Source organism: Coturnix japonica, chromosome 9 (genome assembly GCF_054131305.1).
Source record: "Coturnix japonica strain WE chromosome 9, WE-NBRP24, whole genome shotgun sequence".
In the NCBI taxonomy this organism is placed as follows: domain Eukaryota; kingdom Metazoa; phylum Chordata; class Aves; order Galliformes; family Phasianidae; genus Coturnix; species Coturnix japonica.
The window spans coordinates 5788869-5804129 of NC_140671.1; the positions used below are offsets into that span (position 1 = coordinate 5788869).

Sequence of the window (15261 nt, forward strand, 5' to 3'; positions counted from 1 at the left end):
TTCAAAACAGGTGTTTTATGGCCACACAGCATGGCTTACCCTCTGTTCTTTAGGCCACTGTGCTCCCCTGTGCCTCACAGCGATGGCTGTTTTCCAAGGGAGTGTTGCCACAGATCTTCAAATCAAAAGAAAATGCACTTAAAAACCTCCCTTGCTCTTATAACATCCTCACCCCACGCCCCACCCAATCTTCCTTTCCAGTTTTCATACCTATGATGTTTCACAGCTGCATTAAAAACAACATTGAATAAAAATAAGTGGCTCGTTCTGGTTTCTGTCTTCAATGTAATTATTTTTTGAGTTATTATTTTAAGTTGTTGTCACTCCTGTTTGGGGGAATCCTTTGGTTTCCCTGCAAAATGCTGTCAGCTGGAGTAATGGGGATATATTAAAAGCATAGAGCGACATTGGTAAAAGGATGTGAGGTGTAAGGATAGATGACAGCAGATACAGTTGCTTTAAACCCAAGAAAGGTAGTGGTCACAATCCAGTAATAAAGAAATAATTGCTTACCCAATTTCCAAGGATCAGGGCTCATCAAATGTGACAAAGGAGCCAATCTCCAGGTAGAGATGCTTCCTTTGTGGCTGCCAGCCCTTAAATGAGGTTAAGGAGGGGTGGACCCAGGTGAATTGCTTCCATCTGTGCTCCCAGGGCTGACTACACCCCTTCACCAGCTGCTCAATGATGGGTTCAGCCCATGGCCTAACAATTCCCATACATGAGGATACAGGGTTGTGCTGCCTTCCAGGTACATCAGACACTTGCCTTCTATTAGCACACCCTGCTGCAGGACAAAGCACGTGTCTGAGTTCTCAAAGCAAACCAGTGTGAGATCAGGAAACAAACCTGTGTGCATCTCCCCAAAGAGGATCTCAGGCCAGAGCCCTCCCCACTCACAGTGCTGGCTGACACCAGATAAGGGATTCTGAGAATTGCATGCAGATTGTGCAAGTGATAACAGTGTCCCCTGGCTCTGAGAGCGTCACCAGCAGCAAGCACACAGCTGTAGGGAGCATTACTCCCCTGCCCATCCTCATGTCCTCAAGCTCTGCCAGGGAAGGATGGCACTGAGCCCACGGTTTGCCTACCCTGACAGCTCCAGAAACACACATGAGAGGAAGAAACGTGCATAGTAGATGTCTTTATTCATAGCAAAGGGGGTTAAGAAAATAAGGTAAAAGTCCAGCTCCTTTCTGAGCTCCATTTGCTGTGCTTTCCGAGGGGTCTGTGACATTCAGGGGCTTGCAAACAAAAGGACGGGGTCATTGTTGCTGCATCCTCTTCCCTCCTGCTAAGGTTGGCTAAGGTTTTCCCTTTCTTTTTCTCACCAAAACACATCCAAAATGCCTCCAATCTCCACCAGGCACTGCAGGGTTGGGGGTTGGAAAAGGAGGATGGGAGCAGCTGACCCCCTCATCAATCCAAGGGGTCTGCAATGTCCCCAGGCCCCCATAGAAGGTCTGTACTACCAGCAGTCATGAAGTCATGGGTCATGTTTCCTCCATGCCCTGTTGCCTGGGTGTGGGCCAGGTTGCAATAATGAGTGAAAATAACATCTGCGAGAAAGCTGTGCAAGGACGGTGGGGAGACCCAGCCTGGGCTTTTCTCTTTATTTTTGGGGGGAATCCAAGGAAAGCACCCATGGAGAAAGCACAAGCAATGGGTTTGGCTGCACTGAGCGCTGCATCAGCCCAAAGCGCGGCTCAAAAATGGCCTCCCATGGCTGCATGGGGTCGGGGGGAGGTACAGGAGGGGGAGTGGGGCTTCATCGGGGCTTCCTCGAGCCTCCACGTTCGGGTGGGTGGTGAGCAGGGCAGCCAGGAGCCCGGCTCTGAGTCCATGGTTGGCATTAAGTGCTGGAAGAGCCATCATGGGCCTCCTTGCCCTCTGCGCTTGTTGCCTCCGGTCCCACTCCTTCAGCATCTTGATTCTGGGGAGGGGGCTCAGCGGGGTGCTTGCTGACTTCTTCCTCCCTGCCCTCATGCTCTCCCTGGGCACCGGCCCCATTGGCCAACGGTGCTTTACTGGGAGATTTGAGGTTCTGGGCTGCAGCCAATATATCAGCCTGCAGCTGTCGGCCAGAGTCCAGGGGCTCCTCAGCATCAGGGTCCGGAGCCTTGTCAGGCACCTCGCTGAAATCCCGAGGCCCTCCAGTCTTGTCCCTTTGGTCCACGTACTTCTTCTTGGGGAAGGAGGACGGGTAGTAGGCTGAAGCTTTGTGCTTCTGCCGCACGATGATGGCGGCGCAGATGATGAAGAGCAAGACGAAGGCCAACGAGCCCACCACCACCACCAGCAGCATGTACTCCTTGAAGAAAGCCACCAACCCATCCAAGACATTGCCCGGCGCCGAGCTGTTGGTGACGGCTGTCCCCGCTGCATCCCCTATAGTGGGGCCACTCCCCGGCGTCACAGGTTGGGCAGGGGGCACAGCAGAGGCCTCCTCTCCATCCCCGCTGCCACCACTGGGCTCGTGGAACACGGCCACGTGCCGTGGGGCTGCCAAGTGCACCGGGGCCACCAGAAACACCAACAGAAAGCACGCAGGCAGCTGCACCGCCATCACCCTGCAGAGAGCAGGGGGACAGCAAAACATTAGGGCTTGCTGGGGGAAAAACCCAAACCCTGCCCCAAGCAAAGACCGCATCACATTGACCCCAAAGCCCCCAAGCAGTGCATTGACCCCCAGCCATACGCAGCCCAAATTCTTCAAGAAAAGCCATTATTGGCTTTGGTTTGCTCTCTGCAGAGATGGTGGAGGATAAGCAACGCTTGTGCTTGTTTTGCAACGAGGCGCTGCAAAAATAGATGGAAATCAGCCCAACACGATTGCTCAAGTCTTGGGGACGCTGCGTGCGCGACGAGGTGACCAGGGCGAGAGCCAAGAGCCAAGAGCTGGCTGCGGGCTGCGGGCTGCCTTCGTCTGCTTTGAAAATTCCTCAAAATTGAGGTTTCCAAGTGGAAACTCTGACACAGATGGAGCCGCCGCATTTCCCAACGCTCGTCCCGGCGCAAAGCGTTCCCAACGGTTCCCAGCCTGAGCTCAGCTATAAATAGGTTGGCAAGAACTCAACTGGTACCAGACACAGCACATCTCCCCCCCCCCAAGCCCATCTCCCATCCTTGCACCTCCAAATTCCAACCAGCTCGGGGTTTTCTCCCCCCAGTCTCAGCCTCCAGCCTGAGCTTTTGTCGCTCCAGCTCTCTCCGGCTGCAGAAATCTGGTTTGCATTAAAGCAGCGCGTGCACGGTGTGGGAGGTGGCCCTGCAATCCCTGCTGGGAGTTTGGGGGATGCAGTTTCAGGCTTGGGGCACAATCCCATGTCCCAGGAAGGCGACTTACTTTGTTTGCAAAAGGAGCCAGCAGCTGCAGAGTCAATACATGAAACCCAAATGGGTGACCATTGCCATCCCACTGTCCCCAGCCCCACCATGTGGCCCCATTCCTGACTTTGCTACATGAATGCAGACCCAACTCTGCTTTCTACAGCTCAAGAATCTGGAGATTTCGGTGCTGTGCAGACATAGCATCCTCCAAAGCATATGAACCCATCCTACACCCCAAAAGCCGCCGAGCCACCCCGAAGTTGGAGTTAGAGCAGAAAAGAGAACACAAAGCATTAGAAAGTGGGAACTTTGGGGAGAGGAGACTCCATGCAACAGAACTGGGGTTCAGGGGGCTCACCTCACTGGCACCGTGTGTCTGTCCTGCTCTTCTCTGCCTGTCCGCACCGAGCCCTGGTCCCGCTCCCTCCTCCTCCTCCTCCTTCTCTTCCTCCTCCTCCTCCACCCGCAGCCCTGAGCTCACTGGCTGTGAGCGCAGCAGACCAGCTTGTTCTCATTAGGGCCGTATTGGGGAGGGAGCAGGGGGAGGCTGGAGAGGGACAGGCAGCCCTCAGCCCACCATGGCCCCCTCCCAGTGGGGCGGCACCAGATTGGGGGCTGCTCAATGAAGGGGGTCACCTTCCCCACAATCCTTTTTGGGGTGCAAGCAGGGAAAGGGTGTGTGAGGAGGGGGTTGTTGCAAGGGATGGAGGTAAGTGTGGTTCCTTCAGGGCTACGTGCAGCCCCAAAATGTGAGCATTGCCCCCATGCATTTCCCTTTGGCTGCAGCCCAACCTGGGGCTGGATCCCATCCATGTAAACCCAAGCCTTGCCATGATGCGGGCTCAGGACACATGGTCCTACAAAGCATCATCATGCATCTGCCCTGGAACAAAGGGGACCAAAACTGCGCATGGGGCTCTGCTCACCTGCCCCATCCATCCTATCCATCCCATCCACTCCATCAGTTCCATCAGCCTTTTCCACCCCATTCATCCACCCATCCCATCCACCTCATTCACCCCCATCCATCCCCTCCAACCCATTCACCTGTACAACCCATCCACCCTGTCTGCCACCAGGCACACCAAGGATGTCCCTTCTGCCACCCCCTTTCAGCTTTGGCCTCTCCCTGGAGGCCAGACTCTTACATAGCTCCCATCATCCCATGGCAGAGCAATGTCCCCAGGCTAGGGAGAGCTGGTGTCACCCTGAGATCCATAGAGGTAAGGATGGGGATGGGGACCAAGACAGGGACAAGGATGGGGGGGGGTATGGAGCTTGGTTCCCTGTCACTTTTGTTGGCTCACAGTGTGGCCCTGAGGTGCAGAAACAGCTCCAGAATGGGGGCATCACCCCATCTCACCCTTCTCAGCCCCTCATCCCCTCCACTGCAGCTGAAGTAACTCAAGCAGTGACCTCACCCCTTTGCTATTCACATCCTGCCTCCCTGGGGACTCTGCCAGAATCCCCCTAAGAAGCCACTGCATTGGGACTGCGGGGTGGGAGATGAGGGCGGGTGTCCCCATTCCTGTCCCTGTCCCCATTTCCATCCCCGACGCAGTTCAGGTTTCACCCGGTGTCACCCCTTCGCTCCCAGAAATAACACATCAATTCATCTGCCTGCAGTCCGCCGGCTGCTCACAGCTGCTGCTTATCCCGACCTTAAATTATCTGAAAATCCTAAAAGGGGAGTGGAGAGGATGGGATGGGAAGCAGGGCCCCACTGCGTGCCATGTGTTCCCATTCCTTATCACAAGAGCCACGGGGCTGTGATGAGATTTAGGGTAAAGCAGCACCGGGGAGCACCGAACCACCATCCCCAGCTGCAAATAGCACAATTTGGGGTGGCCCTGATGCCAGCACCCACCGACCATTACACCATTACGATGCTGTTTTTGGGGACTGGGCAGGGCAGCACCACCCGGGCTGTGCTGTGTAATTTGGGGTGGATGAAAGGTGGGGGCCCACAGGGCTCAGCTCAGCACAGCCCCGAGCACAACCAGCAATTTGGGCAATTTTGGCCTTGCTCTGCTTGTAATTTGCTCCACTGGGTTTGATCTTTGCTGTGGCAGCAAAATAGCTGGGAGGGGGGGGGAACCTTGTCCTGTAGGGCTGCACCACAGCTTGCGTGGCCATGTGGGCAGCACAGCAGTGAGCCACATAGCAGCCTGCACTGCACAGCATTGTGCTCTGCACAGCATTGTACACAGCCACCAGACACCAAGCATGGATCTGCGCTTGGAACCAACCTGGGCACTGCCCTTGTTGTGGCTCAAGGCATGGGGACATCCCATCCTACATAGTTTCCCCAGCAAAGAGTGTGGCACCAAGTCCCTCTGATGGCAGATGGCCGTCACTATGGAAGAGCAGCTGTGGGGTGGCCCCACCACGCCACCCCCGCTGCACTGGCCCTGCAGCCTCACTGTAAACATTTACATTGAGTGAGGTGGAAAATATTCAAAGCAGAGTGTGAATGTAAACACATGGGGGCCAGGGCGGGTGCGGGATGGCCACCCCTCTGCTTTCGAGGCATGGATAGACCAGGGCACAGCATTTGGGGAGGGGCTTTGCTGCCCAAATGCAGCTGGAAATGGTGGTGTGAGCGTGGTGGTGGGGATATGGGGACAGGGTGGGGGGACAAGGCTGGGGATGGAGGAGCAGGATGCTTAGCTGGGACAGCAATGGGGACAATAGGGATGGTAATGCTGAGCCTGAAAGGACAGGGATGGGGTGCCCTGATGTGATAGGGATGGGGATGCTGAGACTGGAAGAGCAGGGATGGCACATGGATGGGGATGCAAGGATGTGCCTGTGTAGGACCAGGATGGTGACGTAGAGGCACAGCCCTGTGGTGGGGCAGGGATATAAGCCATTTCTGCTCCCTTGGGTGGCTCCTCTGGGGCTGGGCACAGAGAAGAGGTTGGATTGATGACTCTAGGGGTGGCTGACACCTCCCCACTGGGACAAGGTGGGACCAGAATGGTCCCAGAGTCCCCTTCTGACCCTGAACACAAAGCTAAGAGCACACAACCACCACCTGTGGGTGGGACCGAGGCCAGCAGCACCCCACAGGCCCCAATGCCATCCCCTCGCCCCATTGCATTTGACCACAGGCAGGAACACGTTAAGCCACAAACACACCCACTGCAGCACCACCGCCCTTCCCACTCCCAGCATGAGCTCGGGAACCCTGGGGTCACCATCTCCATGTACTCTGCAGCCTGGGAGGGTTTCATTTTTGCTGCTTCCAGTGAAGGAGGAGGATGGAGAAGCGAAATTTCAGGATAGGGATGTTGGTAGGCACCAAGAGGTCACTGCATCCGTGTAGCAGAGGCATTTTAATGGGGTGGATGAGTCTTTTCCATACAGTTCCAATGGGGGACACTGGTGGCACCAGAGGCGGACCCCACGCTACTCCATCACCGCGATGCTTCAGGGATGCTCCGGCAGAAAGCTGCTGAGTGTCAGGTTGTCACCATCAGCTTCAGAGCCAGCATCGACCAGCAGCTTGTGACGCACGTGAGCCCCACGCCGGGGACCATTGGTGGCAGCACGCTCGTTGTCGTGCAGCAGGGAGGAGATGCAAATCATCTCAGTGGGGCCGAGCTGCCGACGGGCCGTCCTCACCCGCCGCCAAAGCAAAGTGCCCAGCACTGCTGTGCACACCATGAAGAACCCAGCCACCAGCGCCAGCAGCAGGATGGCCAGCAGGCACTTGTTCATCAGAGAGCTGTTGTCCCACAAGTCATCCGAGGGCTCCGGCGCTGTGGTCCCCCATGGTTTAATGGATAAAGGTGTTGTATTCACCTCCCATGGAGGGTGAGAGCCAGATTTTTTGGAGAGCTTGGTGGTGGGGAGAAGAGCTGAGCGTGGCTCCATGGAGGTGTCTGTGCCACTTGTTATGGTCCCATCTGTGCCATGCCCTGTGGATTCCATGAGCTGGTTGGGCACAATGGTGCTGCCACTTTGGGCTGCTGTGCCGGGCACTGTCTCAGGAGGGTCGGTCTCATCCAGAGGATCCGTTGTGGTGACCACCGAGACCTTGGCCCGGCTGGTGCTGTCACCCATCTTTGGTAGCAGCTCTGTACCCAAAGGTGCAATGGGCTCAGGAGTGTTGGTCTCATCCAATGGATCTGCTGTGGTGACCGGTGAGGCCTTGGCTTGCATGGGGGTGTTGCCGGGCTGTGCTGGTGGCTTTGTACCCAAAAGCACGAGGGGCTGGAGGGAATTGGTCTCATTCAAGAGACTGACTGTGGTCAGCACCAAGGCCTGGCTGGAGGTGTTGTCCACCTCTGTACCCAGCAACTCATGAGGCTCAGGAGAGTCATCCAATGGACCAGCTGTGGTGTCCACCAAAGCTTTGGGCTGCCCGGTGGTGTTGCCTGTCTCCGTGCCCATCATCATGTCATGCCCAAGGGATGCAGTGTCATTGCTAACAGGTGTCACGGTGATGCTGTGGGGTCCAGCATCAGCTCTTCTCCTGCGGGAGGGCAGTGGGGGCTTGGCTGGGGTCTGCTCTGCTGCCCCCCAGACCCACTGCAGGCCCTGCTCCATGGGCCGGGGTTTACAGTCCTGCAGGGTGCTGAGCAGCAGAGCCAGCATCATGGTGTGGCCCAGTGCCATGGAACCTGGGGAGGACACAGGAGGTGGGTGAAACGAGGTACCTCCGCCTGAGCAAAGAGAGTTTGCAAAGGGAAGTGAAGAGGCTGGAAATGGGAAACGAGCCGTGATGGAGACGGCTGCAGTGAGAGGAGTAGGTGCAGGAGGGCTGCCCAAGTGGAAATGAAAGCGTGGGGATGGTATGGACTGCAGATTGAGAACCCCAGCACCTTCCTCCCCCTCCGTGCTGCTAACACAACACTGGGGGCACCCACTCAGCACACGAGTAAAGCCACCCAAATGCACCTGGCACTCAGTAGTCCCCAAACAGCTCCAACACCCAGCCCCAAAACTGCCCCATATCCACCCTCCTCACACCCCAGTGAGCAGCATGGGGCATTGGGTGGCAACCCATGCAGACCCCAAGCATCCTCTGGGCACCCTGCTCCAACCCCAAGGGTTTTGAGGCTCACCTGTGCCGGGGGATGCCGTGGGACCCCGAGCTGCAGCACCGGTTGCAGTCACTGCTGAAGGCCCCTGTCCCAACCCCAGGGGTGTCGTGGGCTGTGCTCCGCCTGCAGCTCCCCACTGATGCAGGCAGGAAACGTAGCTGCGGTTTTGGAGCCCTGCAAGGGGAGGACGTGACGCTGACACTGGAGGCCAAGGGGCTGAGTGCACCCCAGAAATCAGCCTCCTTCTCCTCTGCCAGGATGGTGGTCCCCTGTGGGTATTCCACTGCTCTGCTCCTCCGAGCCCGCACTCTGGGGCTTGTGCTGAAAGCACAATTGAAAGCAGAAGTGATGGGAAAGGCGGTCCTAAAGCTGGCAGCACCCATGGCACAGTGCAGGCACAGACCCCTGGGAGCTGACCCCATGGGAGGACACAGGAGACCCCAGTGTGGAAAGGAGAAGGTGGGCATGGGCTTGGCTTTATGCATTCACAGAGCCTCCATGTTTGCACCCAGCCAGTACAGCACTCAGGCTCATAGAGCACAAGGATGCTGGGGAGGAACCCGCCCTGACCGCAAGCACCGGCACAGCAGCGCGCAGGAGCTGCACCCGCAGGAAGGGTGCTGCAAGAGCACATCCGCAGTGCACACCCTGCACCCATAAACAACCCCACTGCAGCCCTCTGCCCCAGCACAGGCTGCATCCACCCCAAAGCTTCTGTGGAAGCCATGGGGCACAGGTAGAGCATCACTGGGACAAGGCCAGGGCATGCACAGGCTGCAAGGGAACATCTACTGCAGGGAGCAGCCCCATCTTGCCCTCTCAGCAGTCCCCAATTATGCTTGCAGGGGAACCACCATCCCTTGGGGCCAGGCTGGGCAGAACACAGAGTCCCAGAGGAGGGGCGGCTCAGCCACCGTCTGACACCATTGGGTTTCCATTGCTGAGGTGGTGCTATCATTCATCAAACCCCACAGCCCCCACACCTGCCTGGGACCAGCTCCAATAGGGGGAACTGGGTACAGCTGATGACATTCCCCACCCCCACACCTTCCTGGGCATCCAGGCCTGGCAAAGAACACAATCAAAGAACAAAACGAAGAGAAGGAAGTTTGTAATCATTGACTTTTTTTTTTTTTTTAATCTCTTGAAAATGGAAGCAAATATTTGGACAGGTAACTCTATGGCCGCTCTATAAGAGCGCATCTTTCAGGACATCGCTGGTTCTCTTCTGGGATATCGCGGCTACAAAAAGCTTCAGGCACTGACTCTGTCTGAGCCTGGCGAGGCATCATCAGTTCATTTAAATAAAGCACAAGCTATAAAGCTCACACAGCCACAGAGGCCGTTCCTCAAACCTCCACCGCACACCAACCCCCATTTGGGCACCTCCAATCCAGCGGTACGGAAACTTTATTTCCCTCCAATTAGAAAACAAAAAGCTCTCCCCAAGCACACAACCACCCTGAAGTCACACAAATCAACACAGAAATCACCATTTCGGGGTAGGGGGAAGCAGAACGTTCGGTTCTTATGTCCCAAAAGTAAAGACACATCAGCTCAGCCATATTCTGTGGCACAGAAACGTCACCAAGTGGCCCTGGGGATCTGGAGGGCTGTGACATGGCACCCCCAGCTACAAAGGAAAAACCACTTTGAGGAAGCTTTCATGCTATGGGATTATAACACGTACTCTGCTTTTCGTAACCCATCCTCGTGCCTCTCTGCTACTTCTCCTAGCTCTCCCCATGCTCACCGACACAGACATCCCTCCAGCACAGACAATCCTTAATGTGTAAGGAGTGAACATGCAAACACTGAAAAGAAGTAAAACCCCAAACCCCAACCTAACGGGGGATTTGAGGCTTTCTAACTAACCTAATGGGAAAGAAAAGGATCAGCCTGGATGAAGGGACGCACCCTGATGCTGCTCTGAGGCTGGCTCCAAGCACACACACTGGCACACACTGCAGCTATGCTGGATCAAGGACAGCTGGGAGGGGACCGGGGGGGCTCATCAGCTGCTGAGTGCTTCCCAGATGTCAATCTGACCCCAGGTTTCACTCACATAGGGTTTGGCACGGGATACCGGGCACTGCATGTGGGCTGCATCAACACAGCAAAGCCTGAGGGCTGGCAGAGTTTGGCTGGGCAGCACCATCCTGGGCACACCCATGGGAACTCCTACGGCCAGATAATAGAGCCAAGAACACGCCTGCCCCATGCACAGGCAGCCCCCTGGCAGTGTAAACCTCATGTGAGCAGCAGAAACCCAGCGAGGAGCTTGGCAAGTCCTGCACCTTTCAGCTGAGGATCTCAAAGAGGATGAGGGCTGCTGATCTCATCCAGGAATAAACCATTTCCTGTGAAGTTTTAAGGCAGGAATGATGGGGAGGTTGGGGGGGAAGTCAAAAACAGTCAGAGGCATTTTGTTTCTGGAGACCCATCATGAAAGTTGCCTGGCTGCTCCTAACATCACTTCGGAAGCAAGTAACCAAATTTCTATCATCAGCACTACAGTTTGGGACAAAGAATTGCAAAGTCACAGCTTTTAAAGGCTTCTGAAAGCAAATAAGGTGCAGGCACACATTTACAGCCATGCATACAGCACAGGAGCTGGCTGCTTGCATGACCTGCAGGTTGCCAACACCGAACACCTTCAGCTTTGCACCCCAGTAACTCTACACACCACTGCCTGCACGGAGGTCACTTCTGCCTTAAAACAAAGCCTGGCAATGAACACACATCTATTTGGACACAGCTGGGATGGTCCCAATCTCTTTTCGTTGGGCAGCACGACGCCGGTTCAGAAGTCCTGCAGGGCGTACAAAGGAGAAGAGGCATTGCAGCACGGATCGCTTCGTTCACAACGATAGATATATTTTTTCAACCACCATCAGAAAGGCATTAGGAAGGCAGGAGAGTCACCTCCGAGGGGCACAGCAGCAGCCACACTGCGAGGGAAACCGATCTGATTGTTCAACATTGAAGAGTCATACAAAATAGCTTCAGTTCCCATCTCGAAACGGTATAAACACCCCCAGACACACACACACATACGCGCACACACACACAGTGCTGTCCCTTTAAATTTCCAACACAAATACTGCAAAAGTGGCAAATAAAAGTTTAAAAACAGAAAAAAAAAGCAACTGTTTTTTTCCTTTTTCTTATTTTTTTTTTTTGGCAACTTTAAAAAAAAATATATATATCGATATGGTTACGAACAATGTGGCATTGGTCCCTACATCTAGAAAAGATATTTGGGCACGACATCGAAAGAAGTCAGGATGGGGTTTGTTTTTTTTTCTTTGCAAGAATTCATAACATCTGTGAGGGGGGAAAAAAATAATAATAATAATAATAAAGATTGTAAAAGTAGCACTTATTGTCGTTGAATCGGTTGACACAGTCACAGAAATTCATTAAAACATCAGGAAAAAAAAGAAGAATTCTTTCACTAAAAAGCTTGGCTTTAATCATCGGCTCTCGTTGACGTGAATTTGGGAGAACAGGAAAGCTCGTACTGGAATGATGCACGCTGCTGCTGCTGGCCGAACTGGGGAACTGGAATGTGTTGGGCTGGCAGCGCCCGCCAGCTCCGCTCAGTCTGCGATCTTCGCCATCTGCTGTTCCAGCTTGGAAATGCGCTCGTCTTGGTTGGTGATGGTGTCTTTTATGGATTTCAGCTCTTTCAAAATCTCGTCCAATTTGGCTTCGTTTTGCTGGGAGGAAAGACAAAGCGTCTATGAGAGACAGCAGGATTGGGGCCTGCAAAATTAAGTTATTAAAGCAAAGGGGTTTCTATGGATGGGAGCCTTGAAAGGCTCAAGCGCGCTGAACCTCCCACCCTCATCATGGAACCATTAAGGTTGGAAAAGACCTCTGAGATCATCAAGTCCAACCATCAGCCCACTTGTGCTGCTAACCCTTACGCAAACCCCCCTTGCAGACAGCAGCCTGACCCAGTCCCAGCATGCTGGGATTGCACACAGCAGTTTTGCTAGAACCCTTCCTGAGGATGGCAACCAATTTCATGCCAACACCCCCAAAAGCTCGTGGGGATTTTACTCACAGTGTCTGAGGTATCAGCTGCTTTCTTTGGAGCACTTATGAGATCGCTTTTCTTGTTTGCAGCAGGCTTGTTGTCCAGTATATTCTTCTTGACCACCTTGAGATCCCTGTTCTTGCCAGGAATGTACCCATGCTTCAAGGAAATGAGAAGGGGATCAGCATTCTTCCCTTCAAACCACTCTTCTGCTTCCAGCGCTGCCTCCGGGCCGGCTGTGTCAGGGTACAGGTCGTCCTGGAAGAGGTCCGACTGCAAGGAGAAACGAGTGGGTCAGGAACTTTGGGGCTGGAAGGCAGCAGCGACCTGCACACCACGCCAGCAGCATCCTGGACTCACCTTTCGAGGGACGGTCATGATGATGGGCTCACATTTCCGCTCGTGAAGCTTGAAGAACCTTTCCAAAAACAAACAAAAAACCAGCAATGAAGAGGAGGTGTGACTTGGAGGTGAGGACAGCCGACACGCCATGCAGAGGAAGCCTCAGTTCTGCTGCTCATGCATAGCAGCGTACCGAGAGGCAGAGGCAATCCTAAGGAATCACAGCAGGGCTGCACTAGAGCAGAGCCCTTGTAAGGCCCAGAGAAAGCTACCTGTGTGTGTGCAGAGCTCCCTCCTAGGCACTGCATGAGTTCAGAGAGCATTTTGGCCAGAGGGGCCGTCAGAATGGCACAGCCCGCTGCTCGGGCTGTTGAGACAAGCACCACACAAGTGATTTGCAGGTATCACAGCAGCAGCCTCCTGCTCACTACACAGCCTTACTCTGAGCCCAGGTGTTTTTCCTTTGCCTTGCTTTCCTTTGTAATTCTGAACCACATCTGCACACGCTGCTGCTCGAGACAGCTTCCAACCTGCTTGCCGCATACAAGTTGCCAATTGGGATCAGCCTTTCTCCTTACCTGGCAATCTCGCACTTGTTCACATCAAGGCCCCTCTTTGGCATGAACCCCATCCCCCTCTGCGGCTCTTTGCTGCTGAAGGTGTTGAGGTAGTGAACGTAGGGGGACTCATCCGTGATCTCAAAGTAGCGAATGCTGCTGTCGCCCTGCAGGACACAAAGAGATCACTCCAGAGTGAATCCTGTGACACAAGCATCCCTGAAACAGCAGGAGCGGTAGCGGGTATATGGAACAAGTGCTTCTCATTACAAAGACATTGGATTTACTTGTATGGACCCTCATTTTGTTCACTCCTTGTTTTTAAGCTCCTTTTCATAGGAAGTCCAAAGCTGCAGCACTCAGAAGTGGGCACTCGAGTACTTAGTGTTTAGAAAGGAGGACAGGTGATCCCAGTTTTCTATTATCTAAACCCACAAAACTAGTATGAGTGTTGTTACATGCTCCACCACCTTCAAGCATGAGGAGAAGAACATCTAAAATGCAATTTCCTCCCGTTCTAACACCCAAACATTCAGGTCAACACCAACAAAAGATGTTCAAATGAAGGCATCTGACCTGTTGCATGAAGAACAGCTTAACCCATATAAATTCATCTCATAGAAACATCCAATTACACACCAGACCTTCACAGTGCAGACCTTACAGGCTCTGTGTAACCTGTGTAACCCTGCAGAGTGAGGATCAAAGCAGCCTGGAATTCCTTATATTTGTTTACAGCATCATTCATCCAACCAGGCTACCTCTAAACAAGCCTGGCCATTAACAGCTTCTCACCTTGCCACACAAGTAAATAATGTTGGTATCTGGGTCATAGAATGGCAGCAGGACCCCATTGCTGGTGTCCATCTCGTGAAGGGCTATTGGCTCCTCCATGTTTTTCTGGAAATTGGAGAAAGAAAATTCCATTGTTACCAAAGAATGGAAAAGCTGACATTAACATAGGATTTATATCATTAACAGTTCTGTGGAGCTAGAGAACACTCAGCTTCCCCACACTGAAGGCTCTATGGCTTAGAGTAACAAATGCTGACGTCCTGCAAGCTCATCCATTCCCTCAGGATGTTTTAATCACAAGACACATTCAGGGCAGGACCCCTGTCAAGGGGGTCAAGTGAAGGGAAAGACATGACACAGTCCTGTTAGTGAGAGTCCTGTGCCAGTGTGACAGATTTGCTCCTGTCTCGCTCCGTACATACAGCTCATGTACTGTCCCTGCACTTCAGATGTGGAGCTGCCAGCTTCACTTCTGCTCTTGGCGAGGCAGGGGCTGACAGAAGAAAACCTACTTCCTCTCCTGAGCGAGCATCAAACCCAAACAACGTCAGTACGCTCTGAACACAGGAAGTCTCAGTAGGATCAGACAGAAGAAGGAAGAAGCTCAAGTAGATCAACAGAACACAGCAGCTGACTGTAGGTCCTGGTCTCCAGCTCAGCCAGGCACTACAACAGCACAGCAGCAGTGGATTAGGAACCTACTGGATTCCAGAGGGCCAGCTGCCGTTCGCTCATGCGGCTGAAGCCAGTCGTGAAGATGTTTCCATCAGCAAGGAAAATGGCTCGCATGGGCCGGGCTCCCTCGTGGGTTTTCTCTTTCTCCTGAAATAGATGTACAGAACAGCCTTTAGCAAGGAGCAGAATGCTCCACTGGTGGTGACTTCTCTCCTGACTGCACAGAATGCCAGCAGGACATGCTGCTCCTCCACACAGGATGCTGACTATATGAAGCATCATCCAGCCTGATGCTTGAGGGAAGAAAGCCATCGCTAAGCTATAAAAGAAGTGGTCACAGCCAGCTTGTTCCAGCTATCCAATTCTTACAAGGCTGAAGGAAGGTTTCTTCTCAAGCTACAATGCATACAGGCTGCTAAATCTCCGTTCTGCATACGCAACTTTGAAACTGTAATTATGCAAAAGG

The 15261-nt window shown here is 53.6% G+C and overlaps 3 protein-coding genes across 11 annotated transcripts in view; all 3 read right to left on the reverse strand.

Annotated features, from left to right (window-relative positions):
- Nucleotides 1–1128: 1128 nt before the first annotated feature.
- TMEM119 (transmembrane protein 119) lies at nt 1129–3743 on the reverse strand. The gene is made up of 2 exons (XM_015878243.3): nt 3689–3743; nt 1129–2570 (listed from the first exon to the last, which is right to left on the reverse strand). The coding sequence occupies exon 2, from the start codon at nt 2564–2566 to the stop codon at nt 1853–1855; it is 714 nt and encodes a 237-aa protein (XP_015733729.2). The 5' UTR covers nt 2567–2570; nt 3689–3743; the 3' UTR covers nt 1129–1852.
- A 2909-nt stretch (nt 3744–6652) lies between these two features.
- On the reverse strand, nt 6653–9188 carry SELPLG (selectin P ligand). Its single transcript, XM_015878242.3, has 2 exons — nt 8403–9188; nt 6653–7958 (listed from the first exon to the last, which is right to left on the reverse strand). The coding sequence occupies exons 1-2, from the start codon at nt 9124–9126 to the stop codon at nt 6763–6765; spliced, it is 1920 nt and encodes a 639-aa protein (XP_015733728.2). The 5' UTR covers nt 9127–9188; the 3' UTR covers nt 6653–6762.
- Nucleotides 9189–9489: 301 nt separating this feature from the next.
- CORO1C (coronin 1C) overlaps nt 9490–15261 on the reverse strand; it is a 37192-nt gene continuing 31420 nt past the window's right edge. For all 9 annotated transcript variants that reach the window (XM_015878238.3, XM_015878239.2, XM_015878241.3 and 6 more), the window contains exons 6-11: nt 14823–14942; nt 14121–14225; nt 13347–13492; nt 12787–12844; nt 12454–12699; nt 9490–12103 (exon numbers count right to left, since the gene is read on the reverse strand). In XM_015878238.3, coding sequence (XP_015733724.2) covers nt 11984–12103; nt 12454–12699; nt 12787–12844; nt 13347–13492; nt 14121–14225; nt 14823–14942 — 795 coding nt within the window. In that variant the 3' untranslated portion in view covers nt 9490–11983. The remainder of the gene's footprint in view (nt 12104–12453; nt 12700–12786; nt 12845–13346; nt 13493–14120; nt 14226–14822; nt 14943–15261) is intronic.

Coding starts and splice junctions, on each gene's coding strand:
- TMEM119 (XM_015878243.3), bottom strand. CDS start 2,566: ATGGCGGTGCAGCTGCCTGCGTGCTTTCTGTTGGTGTTTCTGGTGGCC.
- SELPLG (XM_015878242.3), bottom strand. CDS start 9,126: ATGCTCTACCTGTGCCCCATGGCTTCCACAGAAGCTTTGGGGTGGATG. Junction 7,959..8,402: donor CACGGCATCCCCCGGCACAG/GTGAGCCTCAAA, acceptor TGTCCTCCCCAG/GTTCCATGGCACTGGGCCAC.